General features: G+C 34.0%; 2 protein-coding genes across 3 annotated transcripts; one reads left to right on the forward strand and one right to left on the reverse strand.

Annotated features, from left to right (window-relative positions):
* Positions 1-2,829: 2,829 nt before the first annotated feature.
* On the reverse strand, positions 2,830-8,617 carry LOC141664035 (pyruvate dehydrogenase E1 component subunit alpha, mitochondrial-like). Of its 2 annotated transcripts, XR_012551796.1 has the most exons (10): positions 8,055-8,617; positions 7,518-7,754; positions 7,359-7,438; positions 6,411-6,488; positions 5,506-5,601; positions 5,084-5,155; positions 4,878-4,931; positions 4,676-4,741; positions 4,198-4,326; positions 2,830-3,230 (listed from the first exon to the last, which is right to left on the reverse strand). XR_012551796.1 is itself a non-coding variant. In XM_074469898.1 (9 exons), exons 1-9 carry the CDS (start codon positions 8,518-8,520, stop codon positions 3,186-3,188), a joined length of 1,194 nt encoding a protein of 397 aa, XP_074325999.1. In that variant the 5' UTR covers positions 8,521-8,617; the 3' UTR covers positions 2,830-3,185. The 2 variants fall into 2 exon arrangements, 1 of the variants encoding a protein (XP_074325999.1); XM_074469898.1 differs by lacking the exon at positions 4,198-4,326.
* A 652-nt stretch (positions 8,618-9,269) lies between these two features.
* On the forward strand, positions 9,270-20,675 carry LOC141666449 (DExH-box ATP-dependent RNA helicase DExH15 chloroplastic). Its single transcript, XM_074472459.1, has 18 exons — positions 9,270-9,796; positions 10,265-10,440; positions 10,653-10,766; positions 11,627-11,735; positions 11,835-11,921; positions 13,544-13,662; positions 14,351-14,501; positions 14,633-15,229; positions 15,313-15,588; positions 15,832-16,038; positions 16,257-16,604; positions 17,354-17,590; positions 18,387-18,607; positions 18,796-18,895; positions 18,980-19,126; positions 19,630-19,746; positions 20,078-20,236; positions 20,418-20,675. The coding sequence occupies exons 1-16, from the start codon at positions 9,317-9,319 to the stop codon at positions 19,726-19,728; spliced, it is 3,468 nt and encodes a 1,155-aa protein (XP_074328560.1). The 5' UTR covers positions 9,270-9,316; the 3' UTR covers positions 19,729-19,746; positions 20,078-20,236; positions 20,418-20,675.
* Positions 20,676-21,980: the final 1,305 nt, after the last annotated feature.

The raw sequence follows: 21,980 nt of genomic DNA on the forward strand, positions 1-21,980 counted from the left end.
AAGAGGTATTTATGTTTTTTATGTCCCTTCGGCCCAAAGTTCAGTAGTTAAATAATTGGGTGTGGATAAATGACATGTCAAAAAAACAAAAAACAAATTATGCTAATATATGTTTTTAGTACAATTCAATTTTAACAAATGAATAAGAGTAAGTAATATAATTTTTTTGGAATATTCTCAATGTTATTCTCGTAAAATTGATTTTTTCAATTGATCAATTTATTAATTTCTATCCGTGTTAATCCTGTATATTTGATTTTTTACTTGGGATATCTATGTTAAGTAAAATGTAATATAATTAATTTTTGATTGAAAAATAAATTATATATTTGAAGTCTTTGTAAAGAATTATATAAAATTGATTCTTAGTCATATAAAATGGAGTCAATATGAGTGAAATATTAATAGTCAAAATTTGGTATGAAGTTTAAATATATCTCACTAATTGTAAATCCGATTTATATGATTTAAAGATTTATTTCATGTAGTTTTTTTGTAAAAATTTATACATACAATTTGTTTCCGGTCCGAATTCAATTCTATTACATTTTATTTAATACGGGATATCCCGAGCGAAAAACCAAATTTATAGGATTACCACAAATAAAAGTTAATAAATTAACAATAATAACGAGAAAAGCCAATTATACAAGGATATCATAGAAAATATCTATATTTTTTTAACAGAAATTTTTACATTTATTTCTAGAAAGAGAAGTGATAGGTAGAACAAATTGATTCGCGAATCTTTTGTTAAATGATGTGACACAATATATGGGAGTATATGTATTCAGGTCAAATCACATTAAAAAATTAACAACTACTAACTCCGTCTCACCCGATTTTACATATTTACTGTTTGCGCGTATTTCAAGATTTATATAAAAATAGTTTCATAACGTTTTTTTAAAATATATTTTTTTTAATAAAAATTTAAATATTAAATTTTTATTTAGAAAAAAAAATTAAAAATATAATAAAATTATATTTTAAAGAAACATTTAAAAACGTGTCAAAATTCAATAGGACAGAGTGAGTATATAAATATCACACTATTTGAGAAAAATTCCGGAAAACAATTCACCTTACCTAGCATTTTCCTTATTTTTACGTAAAAGTCTAAATATTTGCGCTTGACAGGAAAAGTCTAGATATTTGTAGTCCATTAAAATGCACAAATCTCCGTGTTTGAACTTGTAGTCAACAGACAGCAACAACACAACTGGGGATAGAGTGTACAGTAAATTCTAGAACATGGTCAATGGAAGTAATCCTAGTCTGCTGTTCAACGATTTATTGCATTCACCGATAAGTATTACTGACTTTTCTTCAGTGTGTACTAAATAAATATTTTCATTAAATCAGCTTAACTACTTGAGAATTCGATCCTTGATAAATGAATTTCTGAACGCCAAATGAAAAGTTTTGCAAAGATACTTTCATATAAGGATGCTAAATTGCTGGTAAGTATAAACTCGATTCGAGATTAGCTGGTTTCGAGCTGATTAGAGCATCTCCAACTATGTAGAACCCTTATCTAAAAATTATTAATACATACTATAAACACTGTTCTAAAAATCCCCGATTAATCCTTAAAAAATATTTGGCCGATCTATCTTTTGAAATCCGATTAATATTTATAAATTATTTTTGAATTATATATTTCATAATAAATAAGGTAAATATATTAATATTATTAAAATATATAAATATATCCGATTTTTGTTCCGATTAATTCCTCAGATTAATCCCCGATTTGCCAATTAATTCCTAATCGGTACCTAAACCGATTAGTGCCGATTACCGATTTTTACAACCATGACTATAAATAAAAAATATAGAGATTATGTAAAAAAAATCCATCTCGAATGGTACATTCCCCTTATTTATAAATATATCAAACCTCTTCATGTTGACTATATTTGTTGAACCAATACAAACGTGTAAGAAATCTGTAAAAAAAATTCTAATCGTTTATTACCATATTGAAATAATATATTCTATTTATAACAACATAAAATTTTAATAACATCTTATTTTTAAAATATAACTAATCAATATAGTCAATACCATCGAAGTACAATATCTTACCGATTCAACAAATTTTACGTATTGTCTTACGTGTCTGATTTAGCCAGTCAATTATAACTAACACCATAGGATACACTGTTAGATGCTAAATTGCTAGTAAGGCGACTCGGCTAATTTCGAGCTCATTTTGACTTACAAATCTTAATATTATATGTCTATGTTCTTGCAAAGAACCTAAACCCAGAGGTTGTTTTGTCATAGATCATCAAGAACATAATAGTCTTACTTTGACGTTACTGAGTGTGGGCTTTCAGTGACAACGCGTGTTAACGCATAAGCATTCAGATTGTACTCGTACATAAGCATCTCCAATCCCACTTAACCATTAAGCGTGACAGGCCTGCAATCTGCATTAACATCTTCAATGCCACTTTACTACAAAGGTATGCTGGGGCATACAGAGAGTAGATATCCCAACCAGCAGAGTCTTACTTAAGTATCGATAACCAACGAAGAAGGAACGAGTTTAAACGATCAACTCTAAGGGGGGCCTTTGGATTGCAGTGGGGAATCGGAATCGGGAATGGGAAGGTGGTAAATTAGAATGAGAATGATATGGAATCTCAGGGGTCGGGGAGGGTATGATTTACTCACCTGAGGGAATAAGTTTCCATTCCGTATGTCAAAATACTAATCCAAACACTAATGTATGGGATTCAGGTTCCGATTCACGTTAGTCGTGCTCATTAACCATGAACCAAACACCCCTGGGATTTCTAGCGACAACTTAGATTCAAATAAGCCAAATAAGAAGCAAAACTTGTTAGTTAAACACTCCCATGCGAGTTGTGAGTTTGAGGATACAAAACGGCTCCGCTAAGAAAAAATTAAAAGCCTCTGCATACCACAATCTAGTAGCATATCCCTGTATCCTCGATGCCTAGAAAAATATCAGAGAAGTCCCAACCTAAAATAAAATGTTAAATTATTGCTGTGTCATCAAAATCTAGCAGCCATTGTGTGACTGAACATTTCCTCTTTGAGTACAATTTAGTATGCGGGCAGCAGAATTGTAATTTACATCCCTTTTATTTGTGCATACATCTCTTATTCTCGTCATGGATGAAGGTAGCAAATATTCTCGGTGTTTAGCCTCAAGGAAGAACGGCTTTAACTCCTTTCCTGTCTGCTCCACAGGCCTGCCACAGATAAGTGAATTGTTACAACTTGTTAATAGTCCCTGGATTGCCGGAACAGGGATGACAAACCCGTATACTTTAAAAGAGGGAGCGAGGGACTAGAAATGTAGAACAATAGAATCGACTAAGTTATAGCCACTGACTGCCAAGAAAGCATGCCAGGATAGTCTAAACTCTAAACCTTATTTGACAAAAGTCTGTAACAAATATCGATAGGCAATCAGGTCTGTTATTTTACAATGACATGTGTAGAGGTGGCCAATCGGGCAGGTTTGAACCGCTCATTCGGGACCGCCATGTACGGAAACCCGATTTTATTCGGCCTGAATCGGATCGGTTCAAACCCGCACAATTCGTTCAAACTAGAGTGTCGGTTACGAATATGAAATTAAAAACCCGGGACCGAATCCGGCCCGCACGAACCGCGTAGCCCGGACCGGCCCGCACATACTAACAACCATCCCCTCTGTTACTCTGTATGCTGTATTACACGCCCCTCCCCTGTTATTTTTGATTGTATTTTTTTCTAGTTTATTTAGTTAAGTTACTTATATTTTAAATTTTTCTAATTCTTATATTTGCATTATTGTTATTATTATATTTTTATTTTGTCATTATTATTCTTATAATTCTATTAATAATATTTCGATAATATGTATATAATTTTGTAATTATTATTATTCTTATTACTATTACTATCACTATTATTATTAGTATTTTGTTGATATTATTTTATTACATATATTAAATATGTATTCTTTTGTTATTTTTTATTATTAAATATGTGTATAGTATTAAATAAGCTAATGCTACCTAAATTGAAAAGTAATTACTCCGCCTGTAAACAGGACATGCAAGTCGGTGTCATTTAAGCCAATTTTTTTTTTAAAAAAAAATTGGTGCAAACCCACTGTTAAGCCCACGTTGCTCGCATGAGCTCGCGAATTTAGTGCCGGTTACGAGTTACCATCTCCCGGTTCAAATTCGGCCTGAGCCCGGCTCGTTACTCCTCTGTGCCGGTTCAGTGTTGATGTTTCGAGTGTCCAACCCGTGATTGGCCCGGCCCGAACCGTACGGACCGCCCGAGTGGCCAGCTCTACATGTAAGTAACAGACCATATCTTAGTGGTAAAACACAGCTGCACTTTGCAAAGTGAACGTGAAACATACAATATCACACGAATACTAGAATGTAACAGATACACTTGTTCTGTTCATCACCAAAGAACAAAAAGACCGAGTCCACAAAAGAAGGCAGAAAAAATAATTATTTGAACATTAAAATTTTTTTGCAAGAAAATGTAATTTTGCCATCTTTACCAGGAGTGTTACATTCAATGAACACATAAATAGATGTCAAACATAAATTTATATTACTGCATGCATGTGTTTATTGTCTTTGCAAATAATCATCCAAAATCAGTGAAATAAAGGAATGCAATCTACCTCAACTCCATATCCTTTCACATAAACATTGGTGTAGAGTTCGGATGGATCTGGCACTGGACTTTCCTGCAATGCCAACAGGCAGGATACATGAATCATGTTAGATAACCATTCCTCATTCAAGCCAGCTTCTAAAAAGTGTCGAATCAAGACTAGTTATGATTATAAGAACCAATATTTGACATGATGGCATGATGCATACCTTGGCTTGAGCAATGGCATCATCCACCTCTTTTCTTTTTTCCTTCTCAATGTCCTGGACACAAGATAGATGATAACTGTGGATGTTTCCCTTAACACACAAACTAAAAAAAACCCTCAACTATCATGATATAAGGAATGTGTTTAAAACCAAAGTGAACATGCAAATGCCAAGCTGTAAATTTAAACTTCACATCCAAGTTTTACCTTCAGCTCTTTTTCAGTGGCTATATCATGAGCTAATATTAGCTTCCTTACTCTTTCAATTGGATCACGCTCCTGCAGGTAAACGGATATTTATTAAAAACACAACAGATCATATAGATTCGACAATTACACTTTCAAAACATTTTAATTAAACCATTCTCAATAGTGTCATTATTTTCTCGGCCCTGACCCAAAAAAGTATGGAATATTACATTTCCCATTAGCAACTACATGTCAGTGGTGTATAATTACTTCACCTTTTCATTCTTCAGAACCAAAGACGGGGTATCTAAAACATTTCTATTCAAAGATAATAGCATCATAGTAGTTTGAAATATCAAACAGACAACCGTAAGTGTATATTATCAACAAAAAGTATCAGTGTATCACATCAGACAAAATGTTAGTAACGATATATCAACCTGTCTGACACCGGATATCTCATCACGTGTCCGATATGTGCTCCCTGGATCAGACATTGAGTGACCATGGTATCTATAGGTGTCCATTTCGAGAATCTGGTACAAGGGAGAAGGAAAAAAAATTATGATATACGAGAAAATTGTAGCAGTATATAATTCTGACTTTATTCCTATCTGCTATTGTTTTAGTAACATTATCCATCAAACTGAATTAGTAGATGCATGCATAATGTTACAGGCTCAATAACTGAGGTTAAGGTTATCAAATTTATTGTGTGAATGTAATGCGGCTGCTGTCCCGAAGTCCATTTTGCAGAAAAGACCAAAATATTATAGACGTGTGTCAGCACAATACAGTTCTCACATCACAGGCTCCCTACGGTTTTAAGTAATTACATATGATACATCTAATTATAATAACCACACACAAAATATGTATCACTAATTTAAGAATCATGACAGCCTAAAAATAAATCAGGTAAATGAGCTGAATTTTCCAAACTCCAGATGAGATGTTAGAAGGTTGTTAAAATGCTTGGAAATATCGCCTAAGACAAAAATTCATGATGGGCAGAGGCTAGAGCCGGAAAAAGTTGAGCCATGCCATTCTACCATAACTATAACGGCATAAATTGTTAAAGTATTGTCTCTGTAAACTGAAATTACTGTTAGCTTCTTGCACAAATTGTACCATTCTGAGTTTTTTATCAGATAAATTTCATTAATAACAATTAACAAGAGAACAGCCAATCATAATATTTTGAGCTCAACAAAATATCAGCATTTCGCATCAGAAAACTGAGTTGGGGATACTGATTACTGAATATCCATTTTTATATGAACTAATGGTCTTATAAAGAGGAAAGAATTGGAAAATTTACGGAAGATGTACTGCATTTACTTACGAGTGGTCCATTCTTAAGTGAATGTTCCTTGGCAAATATGCAAGCTTGTTTCACAGCTAGGGCATCCATACCATCAACCTGGTCAATGGTAAGAACTTAGAGTGACCACACATCAAAACAGCACGAGATAAAACTAGCCATGCCAAGGTTGCACTATGCATGAGAATCTTCTGTAGAGTTTAAGATGCAGGACATGCATTACAAAAAGCAAAACTCCAAAATACTTTGGAAGAAGATAAAAGGACATGGGATATATTAACCACAAAACACCTACATATAAACACATTAATAAGCTAAGTGGTCTTTTACATTACTACATGATATGTGTACCCATTACCTATGTGGTAATTAGGCACCGCAAGTTGGAAGACAATGGCCGACAAAGATAAGAAATAAAGGAGATTCGCATGTTGGAAGATCACATGAAAAAAGTAGTGCAATAATATAGTACCGTATCAATAATGAAGAGGATTTCTATATAAGGAGTCTTATTGTAACAAAGAAAAATCATCTACTATTTGCTATAAAAATCTTCAGTTTCATATATCTCTCATGCGTAGCTAAACACTTCTATCTTCCAAAATTTCAGCTAAGCACAATTATGTGGTAATTAGGCGGCCTTTTACTTTACCACAAAAATTGAGACCATAGACAATATAATGAAACAAAATTCCACAGAAAGACAGAGGCTATAGCTATTTGAAAGAAACGAACACACACACAGGCAAATAACTATTAGAAAGAATCACCAACACCCGCTCACACATGAGCTAGAGCTATTAAAAAATGCTTCAGCAAAGAAAATTAGCAACTCCAGAAAATTCAACACTATTAATCATAAAGCATGCAATATTTACCAAATAATATGTCCTAAATCTTCTGGAAATTGCAAAAACGAAACTTAATTAGTTAATTCGCCGGACTCCTCAAATTAATACTAAAGAGCACCTTTAAACCAGGAACATAGTCCCCTCTCTTATAATAAGAAGGACTCTTCGCTGCCCTCCATTCTGCCGTCCCCATACCATCTGCAACAATAATGACAACCATTCATTATCCAAATTCATACAACAATCAACAATAAAAAATCATTCATTAAAAACCTACAATGATTGTTCTCGCAAACGAAAATTGCAGGCAAATCCCAAAGAGCAGCCATATTAAGTGCCTCAAACAACTGTCCCTGATTCGCTGCCCCATCGCCATACAAAGCAAAACTCACATGATCCTCCTTATTATACTTCTGAGCAAAAGCCAATCCAACTCCCAGTGGCACCTGAGCTCCGACAATTCCATGCCCACCATAAAATCCACTTTCCGGTTTATAAAAATGCATTGATCCACCTGAGTATCAATGTAGACACATCACCTATTATGAATATTTAAATTTCCGGAATTCAACATTACAAACCAAAAATTAAAAACCACACATTGATCCACCAAAGCATCTCGTGCATTATTCAAATTTTTATAAATAAGCATTACCAACCAAAATTTCTCAATTTTTTTTTTGTTTTCTATAAAAAAATGTTCAAACTCTTATTCAAAACAATAAGTTCGAAAAAATAATATCTAACAATGCCTCAAAATTTAAAAAATTAGGACGTTTATTAGGGGACTGATGATTTAACAACAATGGCGCACCTTTTCCATTAGAACAACCATTTTTCCGTCCCATCAACTCCGCAAACGTCCCTAACAAAGTCCCACCGCGGCAAAAATAAATACAATGATCACGATACGCAGTAATAATACAATCTTTTTTCGTAATCCCCGCTTCCATCCCGATTGCTACAGCTTCTTGTCCATCATAAAGATGACAAAACCCTCGTATCAGCTTAGCCTTGTAAAGAGAGTCAGCTGCAATCTCCATCCGACGCATTGTCGCCATGTCAATAAAAAATGTCATCAGTTCTTTAGCCGATGTCTCGACAGACCGAGACGGTGGCTCGCAGTTGTGACTAGTGAATGGCATGCTGGTTTCCACTGTGATCGGCGTATCGTCGAGAGATGAGAATGAGTGGCGGAGATACGAGGTTAGGTTTGATGCGGTTAGGGTTGGAGATGTTAGAGGTCTTATGAGATGAGAGCTTCGACGTAGTAACGCCATTTTGTTTTGTGTTTGATATCTCTCCCGGAGAGAATGTATGTGAGTCTGTGTTAGTGTTACCGGAAGAACTAGAAGCAAGGGCCTGTTAAACCTAAAAAATTTTACTGACGAACGGATCATCCGATAACAGACTCACAAGTTCATTTTTACAGCATAAAAAAATATATTTTTGCAAAATCGAGTTTAATTTTTTAAATATTTTGATTTGATTCTTTGATAATTTAATTGAATCGCATTATTGAAATACATTTTTAAAGTTATAAAATTCGAAAATCTATTTTATTTGTTTGTGTTTTACAACTAATGCAATACATTTTTAAAGTTATAAAATTCAAAAATCTATTTTATTTGTTTATGTTTTACAACTACACGTAACCATCTCCCAGAAATCTGAATCGAATAACCTCGTGTTCATATGACTCATTCAAGTGAGCTCATTATTAGAATACTAAATTATACTTGATTAACTCAGTAGAGGAAAAAAAAATTGATTGAAAAATTTTGTGACTTAAAAAGGATTTAATTTTTATATAAAATATTTTTGTAGAAAATAGCATTGTAGTTTTAATTTTTCATGAAATTATTCTCATGGACATGTTTTCTAATTAAAATGCGAGATAAATGTTTTAAGGTCAATTAATTAAGTGCAATAATACGACTGTAAACAATATTTCGGCTAATAACAAACGGGAGTTAAATTTAAAAAATAAAATAAAAAATTACAACTTTATAGAAATAAGATTAGATCCAGCGCAATACACTCACGCAATTATCTTCAATCAGGCGCACTCCCGCCATGAGCGTCTCATTCTCTCTCCTCTCATCTCTCTCCCAACCAATCTCTCTCGTCTCTCTCCCACTCTCTTCTCTCTACACTCACCGATTCTACCTAACCCTACCTCTCCCCAACCTCCGTACACAACCGCCTCTCTCAATTCGAACCTTCTACAAGTTCCCGAAGCCTCTCTTCGCCCTAGACTCTCAGCTCTCCGACGCCGACGACGAGGACGATGACGAGGCGGCGGAAGAGTATGACGACGTCCCCGGCGAAGTTTCCGAAGGCATTGAAGAAGAAGAGGATGATAGTGAGGATGAAATTGAGGATTCTGTAAATGGAGATGCTGACGTCATTGCGACGGAGGTGAAGTCGACGTATGAGGAGTTTAAGTGGCAGAGAGTTGAGAGGCTTTGTAATGAAGTTAAATTGTTCGGTGAAGAGATTATTAATATCGAAGAGCTCAAGTCGATTTATGATTTTCGGATCGATAAGTTTCAGGTTGTATATCATTTTTTGATTTTGAATTGCAATGAATTTATATTATCTTTGTCTAATTTAGATTATGAAGTGATAAATTAATAATTTCAGGTTTTCGTATATTTGTATGATTTATGATTTTTGTATTGATGAGTTTAAGTTTGTTTATCATTTGTAATTTTAAATTGCAATTAATTTATATTACGTTTGTGCAACTTAGATTATGAAGTGATACATTTACAATTTTAGGTTTTCATATACTTGTATAGTTGTATGATTTACGATTACTTGTGTAGTTGTATGATTTACGATACTGTTAAATTTGAGGTTATTGATCATTTTAATCCGTGTTTAGATTTGTTATGCATAGCATATGTATACATTACACTCTAGCCCATTGTGTTAAGAGCATGTTTATTGGATTTAGATCATGAGATGATTTAATCATTTAAGTTTGTTAATTTGGTATGTTTTTGTAATTTTGTATAGAGATTGTCAATTGAAGCATTTTTGAAAGGTTCGTCGGTTGTGGTTTCAGCACCTACAAGCAGTGGAAAGACCTTGATTGCAGAAGCTGCAGCAGTTGCTACTGTGGCAAGAGGAAGAAGGCTGTTCTACACCACACCTCTCAAGGCATTGTCAAATCAAAAATTTAGAGAGTTTCGGTATGCAATTCTATTATTTTTTGTATAAAAAACATCAGATTAGGGACTTAGGTTGAAGTCAACACTTCGAAATAAGATCTCTGTTTGATACAGTATGATTATGTGTTGAGTTTCAGATATGTTATTTAGGATGCAACTTGTCATTATTTCAAATTGAGGACTCTGATTTGGGTATGATAATGTAATCACGCTTTATTGTGTTTTTGCCTCAGCGAGACATTTGGCGATAGCAATGTCGGTCTTTTGACAGGAGACTCTGCAATCAATAAAGATGCTCAGGTCCTAATCATGACTACTGAAATCCTTCGAAATATGTTATATCAGAGGTGTGCCAAAATTGATTTTTCTCACAACCACATAAATGCATTTGTACTATAAATGAATTGTAAATATTATGTTATAAATAACTCAGGCCTACCTTGATGTTAAATTAAAATTCAAAATACAAAATCATAAGCTGTGCAATTATAACAAGTTGGAAAGCTACATAAAGATTGTTTACTAAACACGTGCCCAAAAATCTATCCTCTTTTTTCTCTGATCTGGTTCTTGAGCAAATGTTGCTTGTTTACGGTAATCTCCTTTTTTTAGTCCTTCATTTTTTCTGACAAACATGATCCTCTAGACTTGAATCTAGATATAAGGAAAATGTTAGAGTGGATAGTGGATGCAATGGGGATGGGAAAAATTAATTCAAACGGTTGTTTCTTAGTGTATACTGCTTTACTTATTACTTACCCACTAATCTCTATTCAATTGTTGGATTATGATTTTTTCCTGCAGTATTTTTCTAGTAAGATTGAACTAATTTTACATTTATTCATCAATATTTTTGTTTATTTAATCATTTTATAGACATATAGTTTTAGGGGAAGAATAAGGTTATCCATCAAACAAGTTGTAGTTTGTAGCATCATAAAGTTGTCTGCGTTCAATTTGCAATTGCTACATCATCTAGTTGGGGCCAACACGTCATTTACAAGTTAATCATTAAATATTAGGTATTCATCCATATGTTTTCATATTCATATTGTCACTATGTTTTATTTGCCTAAAAACTAGATTATTTTGCAGCTTCTTTAGTACTTAATGCAGTTTCCACTAGCTGCATCTTATGCCGTAGGTATTTTCAACTTAATTAACAACTTAAATCATCGTAATTGTTTATGTCCATTTTCTATTGCAGTGTGGGAATGGCATCATCACAAGGTGGTCTTTTTCAAGTTGATGTTATTGTTTTGGATGAAGTGCATTATCTAAGTGATATATCTCGTGGTACTGTCTGGGAAGAGATAGTGCGTAACGCTTATTTTCCAGGCTGGCTGTCTCTTTGTCCATGATCTCCGATTAATTTTGAAGATACTTAACATGTTACTTTTTTAAATATAATTTAGGTTATCTATTGTCCCAAAGAAGTTCAACTTATATGTTTGTCAGCAACTGTAGCAAACCCAGATGAACTAGCTGGTTGGATTGGTCAGGTACGGTCGATATTCACTGGTTAGCCTACAGTATTACCTTTCTTAATTCTTGAACCTTGGCAATCTGGCTATTCTAAGTTTCTCGTCAATTATGCTTGTTTTAGTTTTGCGAGTATCTAGTTTGAAATTGAAGTTTCTATATTTCATTCTGTTGTCTAATTGATAAAATTTGGAACACTGTAGCAACAATGGATTTAAGACTGAAAACGAGGTGGTGTATAAATGCACAAGCTTTATCCCCACACTCATTGATACCCACAATTATTGAGATCTGTGATACACGAATTTATGCATACACTCGAGCACCTCTGTTCACCAGAGTGTTATACGGTATAACTTATACCATCAGTCAATAGTCATCCACCCAGTCATGTAGCCTGACATTCCATATATATCAGAGTGGAGTCCATCTAGCACAATACAGTTAAATTGCTCTTACTTATCTCTGATATTTCTTTTGTTTAAATCTCACCATCTAGTATACACTGTTGTATATGTGCGTTGGCCACCACCCTGGTGTCCTATGGGTCCCAACGTCCTTGTTTATTTATTTGTTCACACTCTCTTGGCATCTACAACTATTACCCAAAACTAACTGTTACCATGTATCTAAATTTTATGATATCCTATTTGTAATTCACGAAAGTTAATCCCATTTAATTATTTCATTTATGCATCATTATTTTCACCTTTAAAAGAACTCAACCTTGAGTTTTAAAGTGACGAATGGTTTGCAAGACTCGAATATGACTTCATAAAAAAAAAGAATATTGATGTAAGCGCGACCCAGAACAATTGATATAATGAACCTGCCAATGGCAAATGTCGCGTTGCCATTGAAGCATATTAAATCGACGTGGTTAGTTAGAGAAATTCCTTGACATGGTCAAGCAGAGATTTGAAATCACGGACATTTATTGTTTTGATGTCCGGATAAATCTGAATTCCTTTTAAGTTTTAAGAGTAATTTAACTTACAATAAAATTCAGAGTTATTTTTACTTTTCCCGCTCCATGGCTTGATAGGATAAGTAGGTTTTGTCATAGTTATTTTTTCAATAAACAACTTGTTAATTTTTAGTTAGGGTAACCCTTTGTTATATATATAAAAGAAGCTTAGGCTTTGGCTTGAAGACTGGCTGGATGTTTAAGGCTTCGCTACCAATTTGTTGCAAGTTAGTAAAAGAAAGGATTGAAAACATGAAGCAGAGCCTGTATCTGCAAATATCAGTAAAAATAGTATCATAATCTTTATATTTTTTTAGTATTCACTATTTCATGATATTCAAAATTTGATTAATATTGGATAACTAAATCTCTTAATATAGGAGCAAAATTAAACTCGCGATGATAACTGATCAGAATAACCATCTATATTCTAATAAATAACTATTACCACGTCTATCTAAATTCTAGCATATATCTTAAAAAATAAGAAAATTAGTGGTAATAATCTCTCAAGTAATTTAATTATTTCCTACTCCACAATTTATTTATTTTTGACTAAATGCCATATGGTATCTTCTAGATAAAATCTTTAATTTTGTTGATGTTAATAAATAATGGTGTTGTGGAATCATAAAGACTTAATGTTTTCCTCATTCTGCTTCATGATGTTTCTAGATTCATGGTAAAACAGAGTTGGTAACGTCGTCAAGGCGTCCGGTACCACTGACTTGGCACTTCTCCACAAAGACAGCTTTGTCACCCCTTCTTGATGATAAAGGAACTACCATGAATAGGTAACCTCCATAATATATGTCGCCAAGTCATTAAAATGATTTACGTTTTTTGCTCTTTCGAGCTTTTGATTCATCTGGAAAATCGCAACAATAACAATGACGGGTCTGTTTTTCTAGAGCAAGTAGTGCACTAATACTTTTACTAAAAGTAATAATGCTCGCGTAAGAGAGTATGCAAATCACTACAATTGATAACAGGCCATATAGGATACTGATAATTTACTTGGCACATTCACGCTTGCTTTGATCTACTTAATTCTTAAAGTTTTGCGGTGAACTATTTATGGCTGGAAAAGCTTCTGTAACTAGTAACACAATATTTGTGATATGATTTGACTGAAATTGTTGGCATCTTTGAACAAATAACTTTTTGTTAATACATTAAATAAAAAGTTCCAAGTTATCATTCTTGACCAGAGCTTAAAGAATTCAGCCAGAAAAAAAAACTTATACAGCTGAAGGAGAATTTGCTTATTATGTTGGAACTTAATCAGCAATATTAAATCAAGTAAGCTCTTTTCAACTTCGGTTTAACGAATTGAAGTAGCTTAATAATTAAGTTAAGTAATTTTCCTCAACCCTCTTATTGTTGGATCCCTTCCAAATCATGAAGGCATAATTACTATATGCCTATGAAGAGGACTTGGACAAAATAAGTACCTTGCAATTTTCTGTTCCAACTGAATAGGAAGCTGTCAGTCAACTATCTACAACGAAACTCGTCGGGAGAAAAAGCGTACGATGACGAGGGATCTAGAAGGAGGAGATCAAGAAAACAACGTGAGACTGACATGTCCCCTCCTTCAAGGAATGACATGAACACCTTTCGCCGCTCACAAGTATGAACCTGTTCTCGTCCATGTCTCCATGATACAGAATCATACCTCATATATATTATCTTATACAACAAGTGTTGTGTGCTTGTTTATATCAGTATTGGCCGAGAATAACTGGTTAATCAAATCTTTAGGTACCTCAAGTTGTAGATACATTGTGGCAACTTGAGACAAGGGATATGCTGCCTGCAGTTTGGTTTATCTTTAGCAGGAAAGGATGTGATGCAGCTGTTCAGTATATTGAAGACTGTCTTCTGGATGAAAATGAGAAGGCTGAAGTTGAACTGGCCTTAAAGAGGTTACGTGCAAAATATCCCGATGCTGTGCGGGAGTCTTCTGTTAAGGGTCTACTCCGAGGTGTTGCTGCTCATCATGCTGGCTGTCTACCACTTTGGAAATCTTTTGTGGAAGAGTTGTTTCAACGCGGACTTGTTAAGGTTGTTTTTGCTACAGAAACTCTGGCTGCTGGAATCAATATGCCAGCTAGGACAGCAGTTGTTTCATCTCTTAGCAAGAGGATTGAAAGTGGAAGAACACAATTAACCGCAAATGAACTACTTCAAATGGCTGGTCGCGCTGGACGCAGAGGCATTGACAAAAGGGGTCATGTTGTTCTTGTTCAGACTGTATTTGAAGGGGCTGAAGAGTGCTGTGAGGTTCTCTTTTCTGGACTTAAACCTCTTGTGTCACAGTTTACAGCATCATACGGAATGGTTCTGAATCTTCTTGCCGTATGTGTTTCAGTCTTTTTCTTTCCCTTTATAAATTTGATGCAAATGAACTTTTCTAAACAAAAAAAATTCTTCTTTTCTAGGGTGCAAAAATTACTCGAGGAGCTGAAGAGGATGAATTAAGCATTTCTCGGGCAGGACGAACTATGGAAGAAGCCAGGAAGTTAGTTGAGCAGAGTTTTGGAAATTATGTAGGAAGCAATGTCATGATTGCTGCAAAGGAGGAGCTAAAAAATATTGAAAGTGAGATTGAAATGCTCAATCTAGAAATTAGTGATGAAGCAATTGATCGCAAGAGCAAAAAGGCGTTAACTACAATGGCGCACAAGGAGATTACAGATCTGCAACAAGAATTGAAGGTAGATGTTCAGTTTGTAGGCTACAAGAATTATATAATGGTTTCATTAGTATGCAACGTCATACTATTTGATCCACTTAACACTAACAAATATGTATTATAACAGAATGATCAACTGTATTAAATAATTAATTGAAGTGTTTACTCTTCTAGTTTATTAAAATAATCTACTAGGCTGGTAGGATTTAATATCAGTGTTAACTGAAACCAATCTTCTGAAGGTGTGTTGTTCGTTTATGGGCAGGCAGAAAAACGTTTACGAACGGACATGCGGCGAAAGATGGAATTGGAGAGGGTATCTGCTTTGAGGCCTCTACTAAAGGAGTTGGAAGGTGGAAGTTTGCCTTTTATGTGTTTGCAGTACAGTGATTCTAGTGGAGTTCAAAATCTGGTCGGTGCTGTTCTTTTGGGAAGCACTGATATTTTGGATGGTCAAAAACTGAAAAAGATGGTAGGTGCTGTATATTTTGCGTTAAGTATTTATGAAGGCATGAAAGTGGGCTAGAGTCATGTTTAAAGTACAAAGGTCTAAACCCTTTTACTTGTACAAGTATACAGTAGTAAGTTAAAGTGAGAAAGTACTCATTACTGGCTGTACATGTTTCACACACTTTATCTCCATTTCGGAGCACTGTTCTCTGAGTGTGAACCCTTTCATCCTGAAAACAGGTCCATGCACTCGATTTAGATGGAGAAAATATTCATATCAACTCTAGTGATGGGCAAAATTCTGAACCGTATTATTATGTGGCTCTTGGTTCGGATAACTCTTGGTATCTCTTTACAGAGAAGTGGATTAAGTCGATCTACAAGACAGGATTTCCCAATGTTGCGTTGGCTCAAGGTGATCCATTGCCAAGAGATATTATTATGTCACTACTCGAGAAGGAGGATACTCAGTGGCAGAAACTAGTAGAATCTGATCTAGGGGACCTATGGTGTGGGGAAGGATCTCTGGAGACATGGTCTTGGAGTCTAAATGTCCCAGTTTTGAGTAGTCTTTCTGAAAAAGATGAGGCAAGTTCTATTCTGTGTTGCCTTATATAATTTTTAATTACGAGGTTAAATTTATGAAAATATATTCTCCAAAGTGGTTTATGCATGTTTGCGTAACTATCACCACTGCTGCTGATGGGAATGCTTTATATTAAAGCCTTGCCATATGGGGCTTTAGGAGCTATTGGAACATTGCTGTTTTTTTGTCTAATGCTAAACGGCTTAGCGGTGTGTTCCTGAGTTTTGTAGGAAAAGAAAGAAATGAACCCTAAAGAGAAAGGGTAAGAACTTCCAATATTTTCTTCACATGTTCCCTAGTTTTTATTAGAGAAAAAGAGTTTGGACATGAAAGGAATTATAAATTTGTTTAAAAGATAAGGTTATTAGTGGGATTATGAAAAGGTTATCTCCCTCTCTCGAAATATCACACTATCAAGAGGAAAGTTTTGGAGAGAACCCCCTTTGCCACTCATTCCTTTCTTTTTTACCTGGAAAACAGTTGGTATCACAATGTAAATACAAAGTAACTACCATTCCCTTTCCTTTCCTTTCTCTCCAAAGTGAACTCGATCCATAGTATTTTAATCTACTGAATGCCCTTCACCCTCAGTAACAAGAGGTCGAGTCCCAGCGGAGACAAATTTGTTAGTCTTTATTCTTTTTTCGAAAGTGACACGATATTGAGTAGCTGGCAAGGGTTTAACCCTAATATGAATATTACTGTAGTAGTTTACTCGAGTTATATTTAATAACATAATTGCTGTTTTTAGGTTCTACATTATTCACAAGGATACCATGAAGCAGTAGAATATTACAAGGAACAAAGAAATAAAGTTTCCCGATTGAAGAAAAAGATATCACGCACAGAAGGTTTTAGAGAATATAAGAAGATTCTAGACATGACAAAGTTTACCATGGAAAAAATTCGGCGCTTGAAGTCTAGGTCGAAGCGCCTGATTAATCGTATAGAGCAGATTGAACCTTCTGGCTGGAAAGAATTTCAGCAGGTAACATGAGCACGTTAAGATTTAGCTCGGTCTTCAAGTGTATGCTTGTAAATAATTAATTAGTGTGCCCGAGAGAAATGACAATATTAGTTATTATCCGAGTCTTTGTGAAAAAAATTAAAAAAAAAAAAATAAAGTAGGAAAATTTAATTGTGAAAGTTGGATTTCTTAATCTGCATCTGAAGTGTGCTACTTTTAAATTTTGAGGGGAAAGTAATATCATTTATCTTTTTGTTAGCTCTAGAACGATCTATGAGTTTTGTTTATTGATAGTCGCATTGACTTTCTTTAGCTGTTACATCTCAACTAAAGGGGTACCATCAGTGCATTGGGCATGACATCAGATTTTTTTTTTTAATAAGGCCTTTATAAGTAGATGAAGCTAAATGATATCTTTCTGCGGTTTCCAAATTTAATTTTACCTCTGCACCAGAATTGGCTTTCAAAGTGATGTATTTGAAAGAACTGGACATTATAGTTGGGTAGCAAAAGTAATTAAAGATTACCTTAATCTGCCTGCTGGTGATTTTTTAATACTGAAGCCTATAAGTAAATCCTGTAATGATAAATCCGATGTTGTAAATTACATTAGTGATCTTCTTTTACTATCCTTCACTGAGGGTCATAAAATCGAAGCCATAAGTAATATTGTTGAGCTGGTCTGGTTCTATGCATTTTATTTACCACTACAGTTTCCCTTGAAAAAACCTAATATTGTATTCTAGAAAACATGTCAGAAAAATAGTATATTCGGGCTTGTTTAGGAATTTATAAAACTTATTCACTATGTTTACAGGTCAGCAATGTCATCCACGAAATTAGGGCACTGGATATTAATACACATGTGATCTTTCCGCTTGGTGAAACTGCAGCTGCAATTCGAGGAGAAAACGAGCTCTGGCTTGCAGTGGTTGTAAGAAATAAAATAATGTTAAACCTGAAACCTGCACAGCTTGCTGCTGTTTGTGGAAGTCTTGTTTCTGAAGGAATTAAAGTTCGACCTTGGAAAAACAACAGGTACCTTTTTATCTTTTATTTAAGGGCATGATGTTGCAATGTGGTATCGTAACTGAAGTCGTGGATCGAATATAAAGGAAGACCATCGCTTAAACAGTGCCTAGATATCTCAGATAACTGCAGCTCGAAGTCCTGAATATGATAGAGCAAGTTTATTACACTGTACGTAATCAGATTTTATGTTGCAGCTATATCTATGAACCTTCTACGGCTGTTCTAAATGTTGTAAATATTCTGGATGAGCAAAGAAGTTCTATTGTACAACTACAAGAAAAACATGGTGTGAAGGTAAATTAATAAGATGAGGAATCTTTCTTATTTCTTTATACACTTTAAATTTTATTTAGTAAGATACGCTCGTCCATGGTGTAGATACCCTGCTGTTTGGATAGCCAATTTACTGGTATGGTTGAAGCTTGGGCTTCTGGTTTGACTTGGAGAGAGATAATGATGGACTGTGCTATGGATGAAGGTGATTTAGCTCGTCTTTTACGGCGGACAATTGACTTGCTAGCTCAGGTACAATATAATCTGTAAAGTTAGGTCCCGGGCAGGGATGGGGAGTGAGGGGCCAAAAATGGACTAAAATTTTGAACTATTATAAACATAATTTTTTATATACTATCTCATGGATGAATATCTTGGATCATAAGATATAATAAATTATACTGTATGTTCTATACATGCTGAAATAAATGACTACAATTTTTTTAAAAAAATTCCATCCATTTAAGTCCATCAGAATTAAGAAGGAATAAATTTTGAATTTTACAGGGTGAAACCTTGAAATCTCAAAAAGATTTATACCTAAATTATGAAAATCATATGTTTTTGTTTAAATTTATATTCTTGAGTATTTCCGACTCGGGGAACTTCTCGGTTCCCCGGCCTACCCTCTGTTCATACTCCATAGTCTCTCGGACATTGGAACTTTTTCTTGAATATTTTGATGTCCGAAGTTCGAATAGAACGTTAGAAGAAAAATTATTCCTGTTATCAAAATATGCATCATTTATTTTCAGATTCCCAAATTGCCTGATATTGACCCATTGCTGCAAAGAAATGCGGTAACAGCATCCAGTGTCATGGACCGCCCCCCAATGAGTGAACTGGCAGGATAAGTTTATTTTGCTATAAAGGTAAGTGTGTATTTAAATTTAAGTCAAGGTCGGTCACTTAAGCCGATTATTGTTGAATTTAAATGTTCTATGACTTTGTTGCAGTAGCGCATAGTTAATCTCAAAATAGGGGTGCTTGTTTTTGAAGTATTAGTAAAGCTTCTCGAGCTCAACCAACTAAGCTTACAAAATAACTAAAAATGTCTTGTTTATTTTCCTTTATTTTTTAAAGAATTGATAAACAATTTGGCATGTTTGACTGCTGAAATCAATACATTGATTCATAAGTTTATACTTTGTATACATTGTCTATTTTCATTCAATTTTAATTTTTCCCTCGCCAATTCAACAGAAGTGTTGCCTTAATTGTTGGTGCCTTGTGTACCTTAAAGAGGAACCTTATCGATGTTGATTTTCCTTGATGGAAACACTCGGAATGCTCAATTATTTGTGAGGACCATAAACACCTATTGTTGCTGCTGGATTCTAGCCGCTGGCACCTTGCTTCCTGGTAAACCTAAAAACATGATTAAACTTGTTTCTTTTAATACTTGATGCTTACTTTGTCATTCTTCCTAGTAAAGATTCATAATTTCACAATTAAAGTAGAAACTCGATTAATAAATATGATTGGGGTTAATTTTGTTTTATGCTTAATTAATTTTTATATTTTTTTGTCATTCATTTAATAGCGAGTAATGCAACCAAGCTTGTTAAGGATTTGTCGGAACAACGCAAACATCAAGGACTGGATCCCCTTCTTATGACACAAAGTCGGAGCATCCTATGAATGGAGTTACAATTTTTTGATAAAGAAAATATATTTGTAAAGAGAGCAGAAAGCGAGAAACTGTATAGGGTTGCAATTGAATGCAACACTTTTGTTGATTAGATATTTAATTGTTTATGCTTTTTTATTGCTAAGCAAATCAAAAGTCATTTAATGATTATTTTGTCATTGTTCATAGTTTGACAATCAAATCTGCATTTTTTCACCTCAACTGAACGGCTGGTTCTGCAATTTTATGTTAAAATTTGGAACACGCGTTTTTATTTATTTCCATACAACCCTATCAAATTACACTTTACCTGAACGTAACAGTAGAATAATAGTAGTGTCTTGAAATGTTACTAATTTCATGTTTCTCTTTTCTTTAAACACTGAATCATTGCACTGGCACAACGACAACCAAGGATACAGCACCTTTAAAATAACAATTAAAGTAATTTTTTTTTTTTGCTAAATAACAATTAAAGTAATTTACCTTTTACATCCCTTTCTTTTGCACTTAGAGTTTAGAGGTTTTCCAAAAATACGATTTTTAATTATTTTTTTGCAAAAAAACGTTTTTTTTTTAATTTTAGTGTGCAAAAATTTTCATTTTTTTTGCAAAAATACGATTCTTCAACATGCTGCAAACAGATACAACCTCAAATTTAACCCTATGCAACCTCAATTGCAACAACAAAAAAAATCAGTACTTTTTCAAAGAAGTTGCATATATGATTCTTTTTTGTTGAAACCCGTATTTTTACAAAAAATATTCATAAAATTATAAATAAAATTAGAAAAGTGATATTTTTGGTCATTTCTTTAGAGTTTAATAGTTTTAAAATCAACATTTTGTCCCATAACTTATGTACCGGCAGTACATTCCACCTCCAACTCTAATTGAAAAATTGACAGAAATAGCCTCTTTTTAATTTTTTTTAACAAAAATAACATTTTCCAATATTTTGGCCAATAATGGCCGTTCTATTACATGAGTATGAAACGCGTATTCTATTTTACCTAACAACTGAGGTGCAAAGGAGTCTGGCCAGGGTACAAGATGGGAGCATAACATAATTGTATTACGCATTTATAACATGCATATTAGGTTTAATACCCATATATAGGTTGCGTATCCTGTTATAAATATTATTAAATACTCTGATCTCAATTGCGTATTACATATTACTCCACCCTAAAATGCGTATTAAACATTACTCCACTATTATATGCGTATCCCGCCGGCTAAAATTGGCCACTTTTCTGGAACCGGTTATTTTTGTCATTCTCTCACCAAAAATGGGATATTTTTGTCACTCGCACACTCTAATTTCCGTTCATTTAAAACAAGGATTTTATACAAGGGTATTTTAGCCATTTACTTGAATTAATATATTAAAAAGATCAAAAAACCAGAATTCATATATTGTTACAAATACTATATTTGTAAATTAACACGTGTATAAATTAACAGATTGATACT

The sequence above is a fragment of the Apium graveolens genome, chromosome 6, assembly GCF_009905375.1.
Source record: "Apium graveolens cultivar Ventura chromosome 6, ASM990537v1, whole genome shotgun sequence".
NCBI classification, from domain to species: Eukaryota; Viridiplantae; Streptophyta; class Magnoliopsida; order Apiales; family Apiaceae; genus Apium; species Apium graveolens.

Coding starts and splice junctions, on each gene's coding strand:
- LOC141664035 (XM_074469898.1), bottom strand. CDS start 8,520: ATGGCGTTACTACGTCGAAGCTCTCATCTCATAAGACCTCTAACATCT. Junction 5,156..5,505: donor AGATATCCGGTGTCAGACAG/GTTGATATATCG, acceptor GTTTACCTGCAG/GAGCGTGATCCAATTGAAAG. Junction 4,932..5,083: donor CCACTGAAAAAGAGCTGAAG/GTAAAACTTGGA, acceptor TCTTGTGTCCAG/GACATTGAGAAGGAAAAAAG.
- LOC141666449 (XM_074472459.1), top strand. CDS start 9,317: ATGAGCGTCTCATTCTCTCTCCTCTCATCTCTCTCCCAACCAATCTCT. Junction 11,736..11,834: donor GTACTGTCTGGGAAGAGATA/GTGCGTAACGCT, acceptor AATATAATTTAG/GTTATCTATTGTCCCAAAGA. Junction 17,591..18,386: donor GCTGGAAAGAATTTCAGCAG/GTAACATGAGCA, acceptor CTATGTTTACAG/GTCAGCAATGTCATCCACGA.